General features: G+C 34.6%; 1 protein-coding gene across 2 annotated transcripts in view; it reads left to right on the plus strand.

The window, feature by feature from the left end:
• The window catches only part of ZNF385D (zinc finger protein 385D), a 397,048-nt gene that overhangs the window by 145,221 nt on the left and 237,506 nt on the right, over positions 1–14,321 (plus strand). The window contains exon 1 of one of the 2 annotated variants that reach the window (XM_071735523.1): positions 10,822–11,086. The exons of the other annotated variant lie outside the window; for it this stretch is intronic. Coding sequence (XP_071591624.1) covers positions 11,077–11,086 — 10 coding nt within the window. The 5' untranslated portion in view covers positions 10,822–11,076. Of the gene's footprint in view, positions 1–10,821; positions 11,087–14,321 lie in introns of those variants that run through there. 2 annotated transcript variants of the gene reach the window in all.

Raw genomic sequence — 14,321 nt, forward strand, 5'->3', positions numbered from 1 at the left:
GAGACACGCTATTTTTTTGCTCTGCCTCTTCATTTAAGTGGTTGTGGTCTAATGTCATTAAAATTTAGGACCCAGGTTTAGAAAATAAGGGGGGAATGTGGAAGGGAAATGGAACAACAAGGAATCTAGAGATGAGAAATACTTCTACAGAAATTTCTTGTACAGAGAGGGATTTAGACATGAGAGAATGATTATCTGGCAAGGTTGAGATAGTTTTGTTTAGCTCTGAAAAGTAACATCCTACCTAATAAAAACCAGTTAAATTAGGGCTTTCTTGTATGCTCTTTTACAAAAATAATTGCAAATTATTTTCCATGCAGTTCTTTTGGGAGGAAAATTACTAATACAAAGATGCTTTTAGTAAACAAGGCAGACCAAGAGTCAAAATTGGCACAGTTATTAGAATATTCCAAGAGAAAAAAGCCTCATTGAAATATGGGAAATCTAGAAATTAGACTGCATCAAACAAAAGATGTTTAAAACCACTTAGTGACATGGCCGAATATTTCACTCATGGATTCCAGCAGTTTCAGAGCTTCTTCCAGTGCAGTATTATGATGAGTGTGTTGATAATTACATTTTAAAGACAAACCTAAGTATTTGCACTGAAATTACTACAGTCATCCTCAGTGTCATTTCATAGTGGGTGAAAAATCTGTATCAATATTTATTGTAACTAGAATGACAGATTTAATAATCTACAAAAATCGAGTTATTGTATGTAGCAGTGTACAGCTTTCAAATGGTGGGAAATAATTTCTTACAAAAAAAAGGGCTGATATATAATATTCTTAGAAATGTTTTGAAAAATGTATTGATGTGGAAGCCCTTTACAGGCTTAAATGATACAGTCCATTTGAGTAATGGAATGCAAAGGAGGTCTCCTTATGCGATCATAAAACAAAATGCATGGTGTCATTCCTTCAAAAATACTTAGGTACAAAGCAGCTAACAATTTAAAACCTTATGGAGCCCATATGCAGAAACAAAATAGAGTATCTGTCACTTAAAAAAAAACAGAGGGGGATTTTTTTTTCTCAAATGACTGCGTGCTAACGCAAAAGAGAAAGTAAAATTGTGATGCCATATTTTTTTCAGAAGTACATCACTATTTTTTTCCTGTTTAAACTGCCTGCCTTCTTTGGGTGTAACTTACTTGAATTTTCCCTGGTTTCATATTGTATTGGAGGTACTTTCCTGGTGTCTTTAATTGTTACACTCTATGCAGAGTAACAAAAATTTTCTGTACTATTAAAAGCAAAAGATGCATACTTTTCTTATTATAAAAAAATTAACTGCTCTTATCAAATATGTCATAAAAGTGGCTCTGAAGATGTTTGGTTTTATTTTAACTTTTCTTCATTTTCTTCATGTCATTTTTTTTTACTTGAAGTATTACCTAAGCCAGAATACTTCATCTGCAGAACTAAGTGTTCCATGAACTTCTCTGTTCTGCTGTACACAAACTTTCTCGAATAAATGAGGAGGCACTGCAAGATAGCCCATTAGTATGATACCATTTATAGCACATTAATTGGGAATCTAAGTATAAACACGCTTGCAAATAATTAAGTCATCCTTACAGCTTCAATAAGTACAAGTTTTCCAAAAAACCCAATCCTTTCTATTCAAGAATGACTTTTTGAGAATGTAGCCCTCTCTTTATAAATTGTTTGTGCAAAGGATGGTAATTCAAAACGTAAAGGAGGCAACTGACATTTACATACGAATCTATGTTCTCAATATAGTCACAGGTTGGAGATATTGATATCTTCATCCAATGTAAATGACACTTGAGGATTTAATTGTAACCACAATGGTAAAAAATAGGGGAACTTCAGACTGACTTGTGCAATGAACCACATGGGAAAATTTATTGTTGTATTTTGGTAGAATTAGATTTATTTGGCCTTTGCCAAAACTCAGTGCTATCACTTACAGAAAACCTGAATCCTACATTCTGCAATGTTTAAAGAATTTGTCCATCTATATAGCCTCTAATTAATGCAGTCTCTCTGTAAACTTTTCTTTGCCTAATAAGCTTATGTTTAAAATTCCGTTATCTACCCTGGACACACGTGTAATGCACTGCAGGACAAGAAAGTGAATCTTAGTATAATAACTTGTAGTACAAAATATCCTTAAATTTTCATCAATATTCAGCCTTGGTTTACGGTGAGTATTTTACATTTTTAGTTGGAAATTGTACTAATATAGCACTATTGATTTTTTAATAACTGTTGTCTCTATCAAAATTCTTGACCACTAAGTCTTTCACAGTCTACCTGCTAGCCTAGACTGAATACTTGGTATATTTCAGTATACTAAAAAAACTACTTCATAGATGGTTTCATATTATTGGTTGTGACATACTGCTTTGAAAAGGAGGCTTAATGGCTAGTCTTGTTTTTCTTTAAGTGGATTATTTTTCCATGGTGAAAGCTTATAATGCTCAGCTTGCTTCCTAATCCTAGGTCATAAATGTTTGTTAAATACAAATGTGCAACACACACAGAAAGACAGATCTAAATCAATATTAAAACCAAATAGTGCTCCTTTGAGACAGAGATGTTAATTGGTGTAACAGTTACAGAGTTCTTGCTATAGGCAAAATTTTCTGTAATTAGCAGATGCTTGGAATTTTATTATTTGCAAATGGTAGTGTCCACAGCGGTCTGGCAATGCATGGTTTGAAAAGGTAGTCACCTTACTACAAGGACATTACACATCAAAATGGAGATACCAAAGATAAGACCCTAAATCTGGTACCCTATAAGGTTCCTGTCCAAGGCTTCTATTGTCTTCTGAGACATGGCAGCAATGATCCATCAAGTGGGATCAGAAGAAGGGGATTTTGGAAGGAGCTGGAAGAGAGCTCCTTTGAAATAAGTAACCTAGGAGAACTTAAGACTCCTGCACTACATGCACTGATCCTAGGCTTGTTTAAGTAAGAGCAATTTTTAGATGGTGTGTGCAGAGAGAATTACAGCATAAAGCAGAGTGGTAGATGACAGTGCCTCTTGCTAATGTTTCAGTACTTAACCTGTAGGAATAATTTTTAATTAGAACTGAAAATGACTAGATAAAAATCTGAATATATTTCCAACAGATACTGGAAAGGTTATTTGTGATGCTCTAACTGACCCAGGGAGTGCTTTTCCTGGTATCAGTGGCAGCATAGGGAAAAACACATTCCTGCTTAGTAGTTTAACAGATTTCATCTCAAGTGATTACCACTGATCCAGAAAAGGGAGAGACACTTATTGTTACTTAAACAATAACAGTGAAGGCAATTTAGCATAGATAAAAGAAAATAACTTTAATTTACTATAAATTTGCAACACTGACTTCATGTAATTTTTTGCCATCTTTGCAGAGAATATTAGACTTTTTTAAAAAGAAAAAATATCTCAATACTATTGTTACTTACATTTTCTTCAGGATAAAATGCTTTTAAAATCCAGTCAGGCTGGTTGGACAATCAGTTGCATGATTTAAGTTCTGTCTAAATAGGATTTGCATGATCATAGCAACATAAAAGCACGGAAAATATCAAATTACGTCTTTTATAAATAAGCACATCTCGTGGAGGAGATGGCTTAATGTTTCTATTAGCTTACAAAGTAGTAGAATACTGCCGGTGTAACTGACAAAATCCATAGTTCAAGTCCTAGACAGTACCTGTTCTCAAGAATATGTAAGGTTTTCCATTTACATTAAAAACATAGAAGTATTTTTACATAATGCAAACACAAGTACAATTTGAATCTGTCTGGAGGATACAATGAGATGAATTAGATAGACTGAGGTGGTAGGGCAGCCTTGTGGGCCAGATGGAGTTATGAAGCATTGCAGATGGCCACAGATAATGCAATGGGAAGGACCTCTGACGTAATTCTATGCATTGTCACTGCCAGAACAGGAGGCCATCTTATAACATGTCCTCTGCTCTGTTCCTTCTGCTTCAAAGGGAAAGAAATTGACTTCAGCCATTTACTACAGAAAATGTTTTCCCCTATTGTATTAAGTTTTATTCGCATTTGGCCTAAATGCTATTTGCATTCCTGAATTAAGCGTGTGTATAGTGGTTGTATTAAGCTGCTGTATAGTGAAGGTGCTAAGTGAATTTCCTGTTAAAAGAACTCATTTTTCTTTGCATTTTTAACCTGCAGAAGTACTTGATTGGTTCAGCAAGATAAAAGTGTTAGTACTGAGATGGCATGACTGGCCATTTAATTTGACTTTCAGCCTCCTCCTCTGTAATGAACAGTGCTATTCTGGACAATCCCCAAGACAAACGGAACCACACGAGGGCTGCATGAAGAATTGATTTTTTTTCATTAAAAAAGCAACAACGTAAAGATTTTGGTCCAAATGAGGGTGACATTAGAGTCCAAAATACGTTCCTTAGAAAATAAATGAGCATTCTGATTCCCTATAGTTATAAGCTTTAATAATCATTTAGTTGGAGAATAGATACTCACCTGTGAAACCAACACAAATAACTTTACTCCACAAATAGGTCATAACCTTCTGCCTTCAGTTTCAGTGGATGGTAGGATATGACATGGTCATTAAATGCTGTAAATTACCTCCTTTCAAATCTGCTAAAGCTTTTTTTAAGTGAAGACCTCAGTTAAGAGATCTACTGGAATAATCAATCTATCTGTATACTGATCTATCATAATACGCTGCTGGGCCCATTTCTCATCCTAAGATGATGTGCATATAGGTTGAGCTGTAATTTCTACCTCTACATTCAAAATCAGAAAATTCTGAATTTAAGCTGAGCCTTTTTCAGCTCAAATTAGACATGGCTGAGGTTTCTTCTTGCTATTTCACCTGGACTTTTCTCACCACGAGTGTAAGCAAATAATAGATTGTGCTTGTTCGGAGTTTTAAAAGCTATCTCATAAAATTGGGAATGTGCTTCTCATTAGTTTTATCTTAAAAGTAGTATTATTTATATCACTTTTCCAGTTTGGAAGTTCTTCCTATTAAATAGCATGGTCACCATGTGTTTGGAAACAGGCAGTCCTGTAGATTGCCACGCCATTTCCCTAAATTCAATGTTCTGAATACTTATGGCTGTGTATAAAAATGCTCACTTTCAGACATTTTCAGCTGTTAATATTGGTTTTGTCACTGTATATACTAGAGGAATGGAGTTAATACAGGCATTCTATCAACTTGTTCTCAGTGGAAATCACCACTAATATTCAGGGCTTCCCATCTATTTCTTCCATGATTATCTCAAACAACCTCTCTAATAGTCTAAATGTATGATTAGAATAATGCCAAACTAAACATGCCATATGTGATGTTATTTATGCTTCAATAAATTATTTTAGCTCACAATAATTTAAGATTTCTGTCAAATTGATATCAACCCTGTACCAAAATATGATTGCTTTTTACTTCCAGTACATTACCTATGTTTATGACAATAACTGGCAACGACTCACTGAACAGCATTAGGGATATTATTTCTGTTAGATAGAAATAACAAGTAAATTGGTACAGCATAGTCTCATATTTTCTACTAAAAAAATATAGCAAGTCAATATAATTTGATATTTGCTTGGGGGCAGTTAGGTAGCTGATTTGCAGAAGGTAAGGAAAGTGATAGAAAAGATACCATCCTCTTTCTGTTAAAGTCATCATGCATTTTGGACTTGAAAGATACCTCAAATGTTTTTAAAAGTATGTTTCTCTACGAAGAGCTTTTAGAATGGCCCTTCCTTATTCATCAGACATACTCCATTTGAATGCTAAGGAATCTTTTGATAACAGAAAGCAATTTAATTTAAATTTAGTTTTTGAGGAATAAGAAAGTTTGGATGGCACCATGTGTAACAGCTTTAAAATTCTGAGCAGCAGGTCCATTCAGAGCCTTAGAAATGTGTTTGTGAAATTTGCATAGTGTAGGAAAATTACATATTCACAGAGCAGTTACTGAAAAATACCCCAGAGTGATTATGCAGATCCTTGCTCTTTGATTGGCTAATGATAGGCTTCAGGCAATCACAGTAAAGGGAAAGGCACATTATGCAGTTATTTCAAAATTAACTTGTGCAAATCAGACATCTGTAGTCAATCAGAATGCAAGGAAGTTGATATATTTTGAGGAAAGAAATAGTAGAACTATTTCAGTAAAGAAACAAACTTGTGATCAGAAGTGATTGATGCATTTTTTTGAAACTTTCTTTTCTGAAACTTTAAAAAAACTGATCTTACAGGACTGAGAAAGTATGGAGAAGACCAGTTAATGTTGGGCCAGACTACTCATAAGAGTTTTGGGGATTTTAAAAAAGATGTGCCATCTTTGCCAGCTCCACAGCTATTTTAACGAAGAAGAGGTTTTAGTTTTGCTGTTAATTCAGTATGTAAGACAAACACTGAAACAATTTGAGATTGCATTTTCTGCTGAGATGTTCTGATGTTTTAAAGGCCATTTCACTTTTTCTCGCTTTCCTTGCTTGTACACCTTTGAATTTATTTTTCCTGAAACTGTAGCTGGAACAAAAAGTCCAGGAAGTAACTTGAGCAGGTAGGCAATGTACAAGTATTGTAAAATTTAATTGGACATAGCTACTTTTGTTCATTGGCCTTTTGTGGATAAGGTCAAGGAAATTGTTTTCACTAACCGTAGCCCTAGAATAGTTCTAGGTTGCTTGATTATCTAGTCTATTGCTAGAAGGCAAGCTGTTTTTCTCAGGAATCTCATGGAAAAAGTTTGATTAGTAAGTGAATTCCAAGAAAAATAAGGTAAAGTTCTGTAATTTGAAGGTTAATGCTCACACAGATATTGGCTAGCACCTTTTTTAAACATTTGTCACTTGTAATGTGGTGATGTTTGTTATTTCCTTAAAATTTCCACTTTTATCTTCAGAACTTTTTCACTCATTTTCTTATATAGGCTCTTTAATATTTTTAAATAAGAAACAACAATAAAACTATTGACTATTCTATGCATACACGAGCATTTATTTAATTCATGTGCTATAAGGTTCATCTTGGAAAATAATCTTCCAGCTTGAAGTGCTAGTAATTTGCATTTTTAAAGCAGGAAGGACCTGCTTTTTAAGTCCCATCAACTTCCTGCTTAATGGTGCTGGCTGTGAAGGGCTTTTTTGTGTTAATTTGGATAAATGGGCTCAAAGAGAATAGCAGTTTTGCTGATGTGATACTCTCCACATATTCGAATCAATTGAACATCTGGTTCTCTCGCCTGGATCTTTCTCAGGAAAATATAGTATGTAGTGAGTGAATAATGCAGACCTACTGGTGTGTAAAACAGAGACAGTGTATCTTACAATGTAAATAAATTCATTATTGTAAATATAGATGCACTATGACAATTTAGCTGCCAGACATAATGTTCTTCCAGGATCTGCCATGGGACAAGACTACTTTGGTGTTCAGACTCTGGAAATCTGATTCCAATTTTAAGTGTAATACTAAAGTGTACTCTTCCTTAGTGTTACTCATAGTCTGCAGAAACTGTATAGCTAGTCTGAAAGTTCAAAGATCAGAAAAGTAATTCTATGCATGTGGTATCATCTGTTGACTGGAGTCCTGAGTTTCCTACGTATGAATTTAAGTTAAATAAATTCTGTATATTTATATTAAAATAATGTCCTTAGGTGTGCAAGTTCAAGTTACAGGTAATGGCTGCAAGCCACCATACTACAGACATCTTGAAAAAAAAGGATTCTAGATACATTGATAATTCAGCACTGCATCTGTTTGCACAATATTTGGCACTTCAGGAGAATCAACACACATCAAGTACACAAGACCAGAGACTCATTTCAGTACTGCTTTTCACTATCTTATAATTTTGTTGTGTCTCACAGTGTGCTATCTTTGCTAAGCTCCAGGTACTGAACTCTGAGAACATAACCTTTGAATGTCAACCAAAATAGTACTTAAAAAGAGAATTTTAGGTCTCTAGTGTGCGAAGTCTTAAAAGATTAATCTAGTTTGCCAAGAAAGCAAGTGGAAAACACCCTAAATGTTTTTCTTTTTATATTATTCCACAGTGTCATTATGGGTCCTTTTCCAAACAGCAGGAGGGTTCAAGATTCATTCACAAAAGCTTCTGTATCTTCCTATTGCAAAGCATTGAGGGAAGTAGCATGAGGATTAAGCACATGGATCTCTGGGTTGGAAGAACAAGTCTTTATTGTGCTACTTTTGGCAAGCTAGCACCCAGAATGAATTAGCTACAGGGAGACTGCAGAGAAAAGATGCATGAATTATTTTATAATTTTATCAGGCTGTCTTTAAGATTGCATTAGGATTTTGAAGGTTTTCTTTGGTCGTCCCTATAAAAGAACACTTGTGCTCCTGGGAAAGATCAGGACACAGAAGACTTTTTCAGCTTTTAATTCTCAAGCCCTCAACCCATCAAGTAGAATATTCTGAGAAGGACCTCACAGCTCTTAAATGTATGTCCCATACTGTTGTTGGGAAGGCTAAGATCTAAAACTATCTTTATTTCCAAACCCAAAATAGATGCAGATGAGGTCCAGTTCAATGGCATAAAGTGGTGAGAGTTTGTATTTTAAAATACTCTTTCTCTGTGCTTTGGATTGATGTTTTATACACTTAAAACCCTTTGGAATACAATATAATGTAGATTTTATTACATTTAGTGTATCATGCTAACTTGATTAACTTCTTTTTTTTATATTGCTTTCAATATTTTTATTAGCAGATATCTTCAGTGAATATGTATTCTGTAGGTAGATGGTTCACCATGAGCAGAAATGTCAAAAGTAATAAAAAGGGCAAATTGTGTTATTGTAGTGCCATAGAATGATGGTTGAAAATGAAGGGCTCAGGTGATTGGGATAGCTTAGTGTAAATTGCTGTTTTAAAGTGCAAAGATGCTGGAATCTGCTTCCTAGTGTGTTATGCTGTAGTGCAACATAGTTCAACCTCCTTTGAAATGAGCTGTGCCACTAACGCTCAGTTATGAAGTCATTAAACAAGAACAGAAACTTCTACTCTTTGACTGGCACTCAAATGGCTTTTATTTATGTCGGAAGGTTTTCCTCTCTGTAGTCCATCAGTGCTATCATAAGATATTCTTGCATTAATTAGTATTTTGATCAGTATTTGGGTAAGCTTTACTGCTGTTACTTGCAACAGAATTCTGGTGGGATGGACTGGAGGTGCCCTTTTTCACTTTGGCTAGTAACTAGGTAATGCCATTGCCCTTGCATATTGGAGAAACTATCATTCCTCTCTGTTTCTGAGTTTTGTCATGTATAACAAAATTGGATAAAAATTAAAAATTCAGGAATGACATCAAAATTTTGCAAGGCAATAGAGAGATCAGTGCTAAATTAGAATAATATTACATGACCTAGTTCTGCTCCTGCTCCTTCTCTAAGTGTTCATAAAACCATGGTAAGACAGTGTGGTAGGTAAAGACACAGGCCAGTTCTGTAGAAATGTAGAAGTATCAAAGAACATACAGAAATGGAAATTGTGAGTAGTGCCGTGAATATTTGTACAGATTAATTCATTTAGTATCAACAAAAAGGAATAATTTCAGTATTAAATGAATAGCTGAGTCATGGCAAAAAAAGAAAGAAGCATAAGTAGGAAGGGTGATTGTCTAGAGTAACACTTAGAAAGTTTTTCAATGTATTTTATGGTAGGTTGGGGGAAAAAAGATGGCCTATCCTTGTGAATATCATTCTTGATTCAGATCACATTATGTTAGCCAAATTGTTGTATGCTCTGCTTATCCTGAAAGTTCAAAGATCAGAAAAGTAAGTCTATGCATGTGGTATCATCTGTTGACTAGACTCCTGAGTTTCCTACGCATGTATTTAAGTGAAATCCTGCCAAAAAATTGTTTGGATGACAAAACTTATGAATCTTCATTGGTAATGGATGATTTCAGAAGTTGGAATACAATCAAAATATAAGTACCTTTGAAAAGGAAAAAAAAAAAAAGGTAGTGAGCAGAATAGGATTCATTATTACAGAATCACAGAATCACAAAATCACTTTGGCTGGAAAAGCCCTCTGTGATCATTTAGTCCATAACCTAACACTGGCAAGTTGAGACTTGTTACTAAAACATAGGATCTACATTAATTAATTGCCATACTTATTCATACTTACTTTGGTTTTTGAGTTCACATAAGGGCTGTTATTCATAAAGAAAGTCTTCATGCATTGCAGCTAAGCTTTTAAAAACAGTGGACATTGGATAGTTCAAGAGAATATAAAACTGTCAATATTTCTAAGCAGTAAAATGCCAGAACCATGCCAATGAAACATAACTTTTTTATTTTGTTTTTATTGTTAGGTTCTCCCACTCCTGTTTGTGATAGCTTTATAAGAAAATGCTCTTTATTTTATTATTTAAGGCTCCTTTATATGTAAGTTTGTCTACAACAAAGGCAGGAGAATAATTTTAATCAAACGTACAATATTAGATACCAACTGGAGCTCACAGTAAAGCTTAAGGAAAAAAAACAAAACAAAACCAGTTTCCCATACATTTTTCGAGATGCTAAACGTGCATTTTAATATGAAGAGGCAGAGCAAAGAGCTCTCCTGTTCTTAAGCAACACTAAACCCAGGGGCTCCAGTACACCACAGCTGAACGCCTCCTAGAACGCAACGTGAAAAGCTGCAGATTAACTGTATTTAGATGCACTGGTTTGATGTAACATCGGCTTGCTTGAATTAATGTCCCGTGACAAGCCCTCCCTTGCAAACCTTTAGAAGCAAACGGTTTCTTTGTCTACAGTTTCAAGCTTGGCTACAACCTCTGGTAGATTCTGCATTGTTCCTCACACAGTTTTTTTGGACAAACTCGAATCATCATCTATGAAGGACTACCTACCCAAAGGCTATAAACCCAACTGCTAGTGGCTTATTCAGCTCTGACGCTTCTCAGTGTGATCCTTACTGCCTTTTGTAAAATAAGCAGGCAAGGAAAAGGCTCCAGAGACTTTCTGCTATTCATTCCTGTAACAGTTCTTGCCACAGGAGGCTTAAAGAAGATTTGTACTGCCTGCTTTCTTTTCATTAGCAGTGAGTGCAATGCTGTTGGGTAAGTTGATGTGTAAGACTATAAAGAGAAAAGCACAGGAATTTGAAAAAAAAAAGGTGTATTTTCTCATGAATCCATTTTTAATGTTATTTCTCTTGATGTATTCTGTGTGGGGTGCAAAGGAAAAAAAAAAGTAATGTGTAACAGTTGAGATGTTTTCTGTTGCTCTCAGCCAGACAGAGAATTAGAATCTTGCTGTAGTCAGTTTCTTGAATGCAATACTGTGCTTCACTGGGTTTTGGCAGCAGCACGGTAAAATTCTTGTTGTTAGGCTGACAAAAAAAAAAACCCAACTGATTGAATTTTCGACACAATCATAATTCCTGTCATGAAATGTAATAATATTTAATGATTGCTTTTTATATCTGTATGAAACGAAATGCATCAATCTTTGAGTTTTACTTTGACCACTATATTGCACTAACATTCTGTACTTAAATTACCATTAAATGATTTACATTATATTTCATTCTGAGTGTTTACTTCAATGAAAAGGGCATGTTTGTTGAGAAAACCCAAAAGTTTGGCAGGTGGATTTTTACTTTCCTTAATACAATAGCTGTTTGCATCCACTTTGAATTCGACACTGTATAGAATTTCATTAACCAGTTTACTGTGTTGTGGCATTTAATGTATAAATCTGTGATATATATACACAGAACAGACTTTAAAAAAGCCTAACACCATACCATCATAATTATTATCCTTTTCCCAAAGTCTCTAGGCTCATAAAATTTGCTACAAACAATGCAGAATAGGTAATGAATATAAATTAGCCTTAGAGAATAATCCTTTCAGAGGACAAGTAATGCAGTTCAGAATTTGTGTGTGATAGATTGATGGATGATAATGCATGCAGGACATTTCTGTGTTCAGAATTAACCTGATGATAAATGTTAATAATAATGAAAGAATTACTAAGTGGTATCTCTCCGAACTTTTCAATCATGCTGCATATCAGCAGCAGCTGTAATTTTTAGTATTTTTGTTGCCTGGTGTACTATGCATGTTTGTTGACTCATCCTTTGTCCCCCAACACATATTTTAACTTCTTTTCTGGAATACAACAAATACAGTAATGCCAGGAATAATGCTGAATATATTCTTTAGAAAATGGCTTTTTTTTTTTTTTTTTTTTTTTTTTTTTTTTTTTTTTTTTTTTTATGAGGATAAGCAGTACCACTGTCCTCTGCCTGATAGAGCAGTTTTATGGGGTTTGTTCGTTTGCTTTGTTTTTTTAAAAACAGTTACTACTATACTCTTTGACATTTTGAAATATTCAAGCAGAGAAAACTGTGGATAGATGTAACTCAGCACTATTTCATATTTATAGAAATCACATTACCCCCAGCCACACTTGTCAGCAGCTCTGCTCTTTTGATTCCCAGTTGCCAGAGAACTTTAGCTTGAAGCATTGTCGGTATGTGATATCATTAATCAAGAAACCAATTATACTCTGTTTTATTTTTATTTGCATGCACATGTGACTACAAATTACCAGTCACAGTTATTCAGCCCTCAGAAAACTCTCGTCACTGCTTGATGTTTGACTTGTATTCTATTTGTGTCATTTTAATGAGACAGAGACATGATTGAGTGGAAGCTTGCATAGATCATAGCCTAAAAATGTCCCTTGCAAGAAGTTGTATAGAGAAGCAAAGCTCATTTCTTAGAGGAGCATTTGGCTCTCAGGTGGAACTTATTATAATATTTTAAAATGCAGTTTTTAATTTTTTTTTTCTTTTTTTTTCAGGAGATATGCATTTTTCCATAGTTGAACTCACTGTTTTGTTTTTGTTATCTCAGTAATGATTTGCAAAAGAGAACTTATTGCCAAATTTGAAAGTCTGCTCAGTAATGGTGCCTGGCATAATAATTGGGTTATTATGGATAATAATCTCATCACTGAATAGCATGTGTGAGTAAACACACATGCAAGTGACACATTAACACATTTTTAGAAATGCAACATAATTAATCTGTTGCCCATCTTATAAAATGTCCATCAGGACTGTCACAGCTATTGACTTTCTTTTTCCACTTTCTTGTATTTTGTGCATTGATCTATCTTTGTTTCAAGTTCTTGCATCACTGAAGTCAGTATCACCTTTTAACACCTGAACAGAGTCAATTCATCATGCTATTTTCTTTATGCAATACTCCAACTACAATGTGGAAGGTGGCAGAGCAAGAAGGGAGAACTGCTACAGTGATCCAAGCTTGAAGTTTTGAAGTTGTATTCTGTAGAAATAGGCAGTGATATACAGGTGTTTATATAGGAGAAGAATTCAATATAATCCTATTTCATTCCACCTTGCTCTAACTTTCAAGTATTTTGGAAAATGTTTAAATTAAATAACGCAATGTAGTGCCTTGAGCATGCCATTCGTACATTATTAAGTAGTATATATGTATTTCTGATGCTGTAAGCAATTATGTGGGATTTTCTTTTAAAGGTCTTTGCTACATTCAGTTTTTCATAAGACATTTTACAATTCTAGAAAAAAAAAATTGCATAGCTTTCAGCAGACTCTAATCAGTCTTGTTTTGCAGATACTATTTTTAACAGTCTCCAAGGGCTCTTATCTGCCTTCTTTATTCACTCCAACTCCCATTGAGTTAAAAGAACCAGTAACAAATGTTGAATAACGTTATCTTATTCAAATGCGAGCAAATATTTTAGTCTCTATATATATATATTCAAATGGGAACTAACAATATAGTTATTAAAAGCAAAAGTAGCCCAAGCTCTCATGCAAAGTATCTCAGTGCCAAAAAGATGGCATCTACTATTTTAGAGCTGTTTGTTATTTTGACAACATGGCTCCAGGCTACATTGCACTGGATAAACCCTTAATTTTACATAAACAAATAATGAAATATTGCTGCTTCACTGCCTTGCATCAAGTGATTAAATGAGATTAACTTTGCTTAACATCACTCTAAATTAATTCTTGATGCTCTACCTGCCGTTGAATCTTACTGATGACTTCTGAAATATGTGTATGGGATTTTTCTCCTCCCTGTGACACAGTCCTCATTATAGCACAAGGAACTAAGAGCTAGTTATCTTGTCATATGGTATGATATGGTATGATATCTTTTATGGAAAGAATGATCAAGAAATTGGCAAGTAGCTTGGGATAGAGTTCGTAATATTTCTTGTATTAATCAGGTGACTTCCAAGGGAACAGGGGGTCTGGAGAGGACAGTTAGAGGACAAAGAAGCTCCTGG

Source organism: Heliangelus exortis, chromosome 2 (assembly GCF_036169615.1).
Source record: "Heliangelus exortis chromosome 2, bHelExo1.hap1, whole genome shotgun sequence".
NCBI classification, from domain to species: domain Eukaryota; kingdom Metazoa; phylum Chordata; class Aves; order Apodiformes; family Trochilidae; genus Heliangelus; species Heliangelus exortis.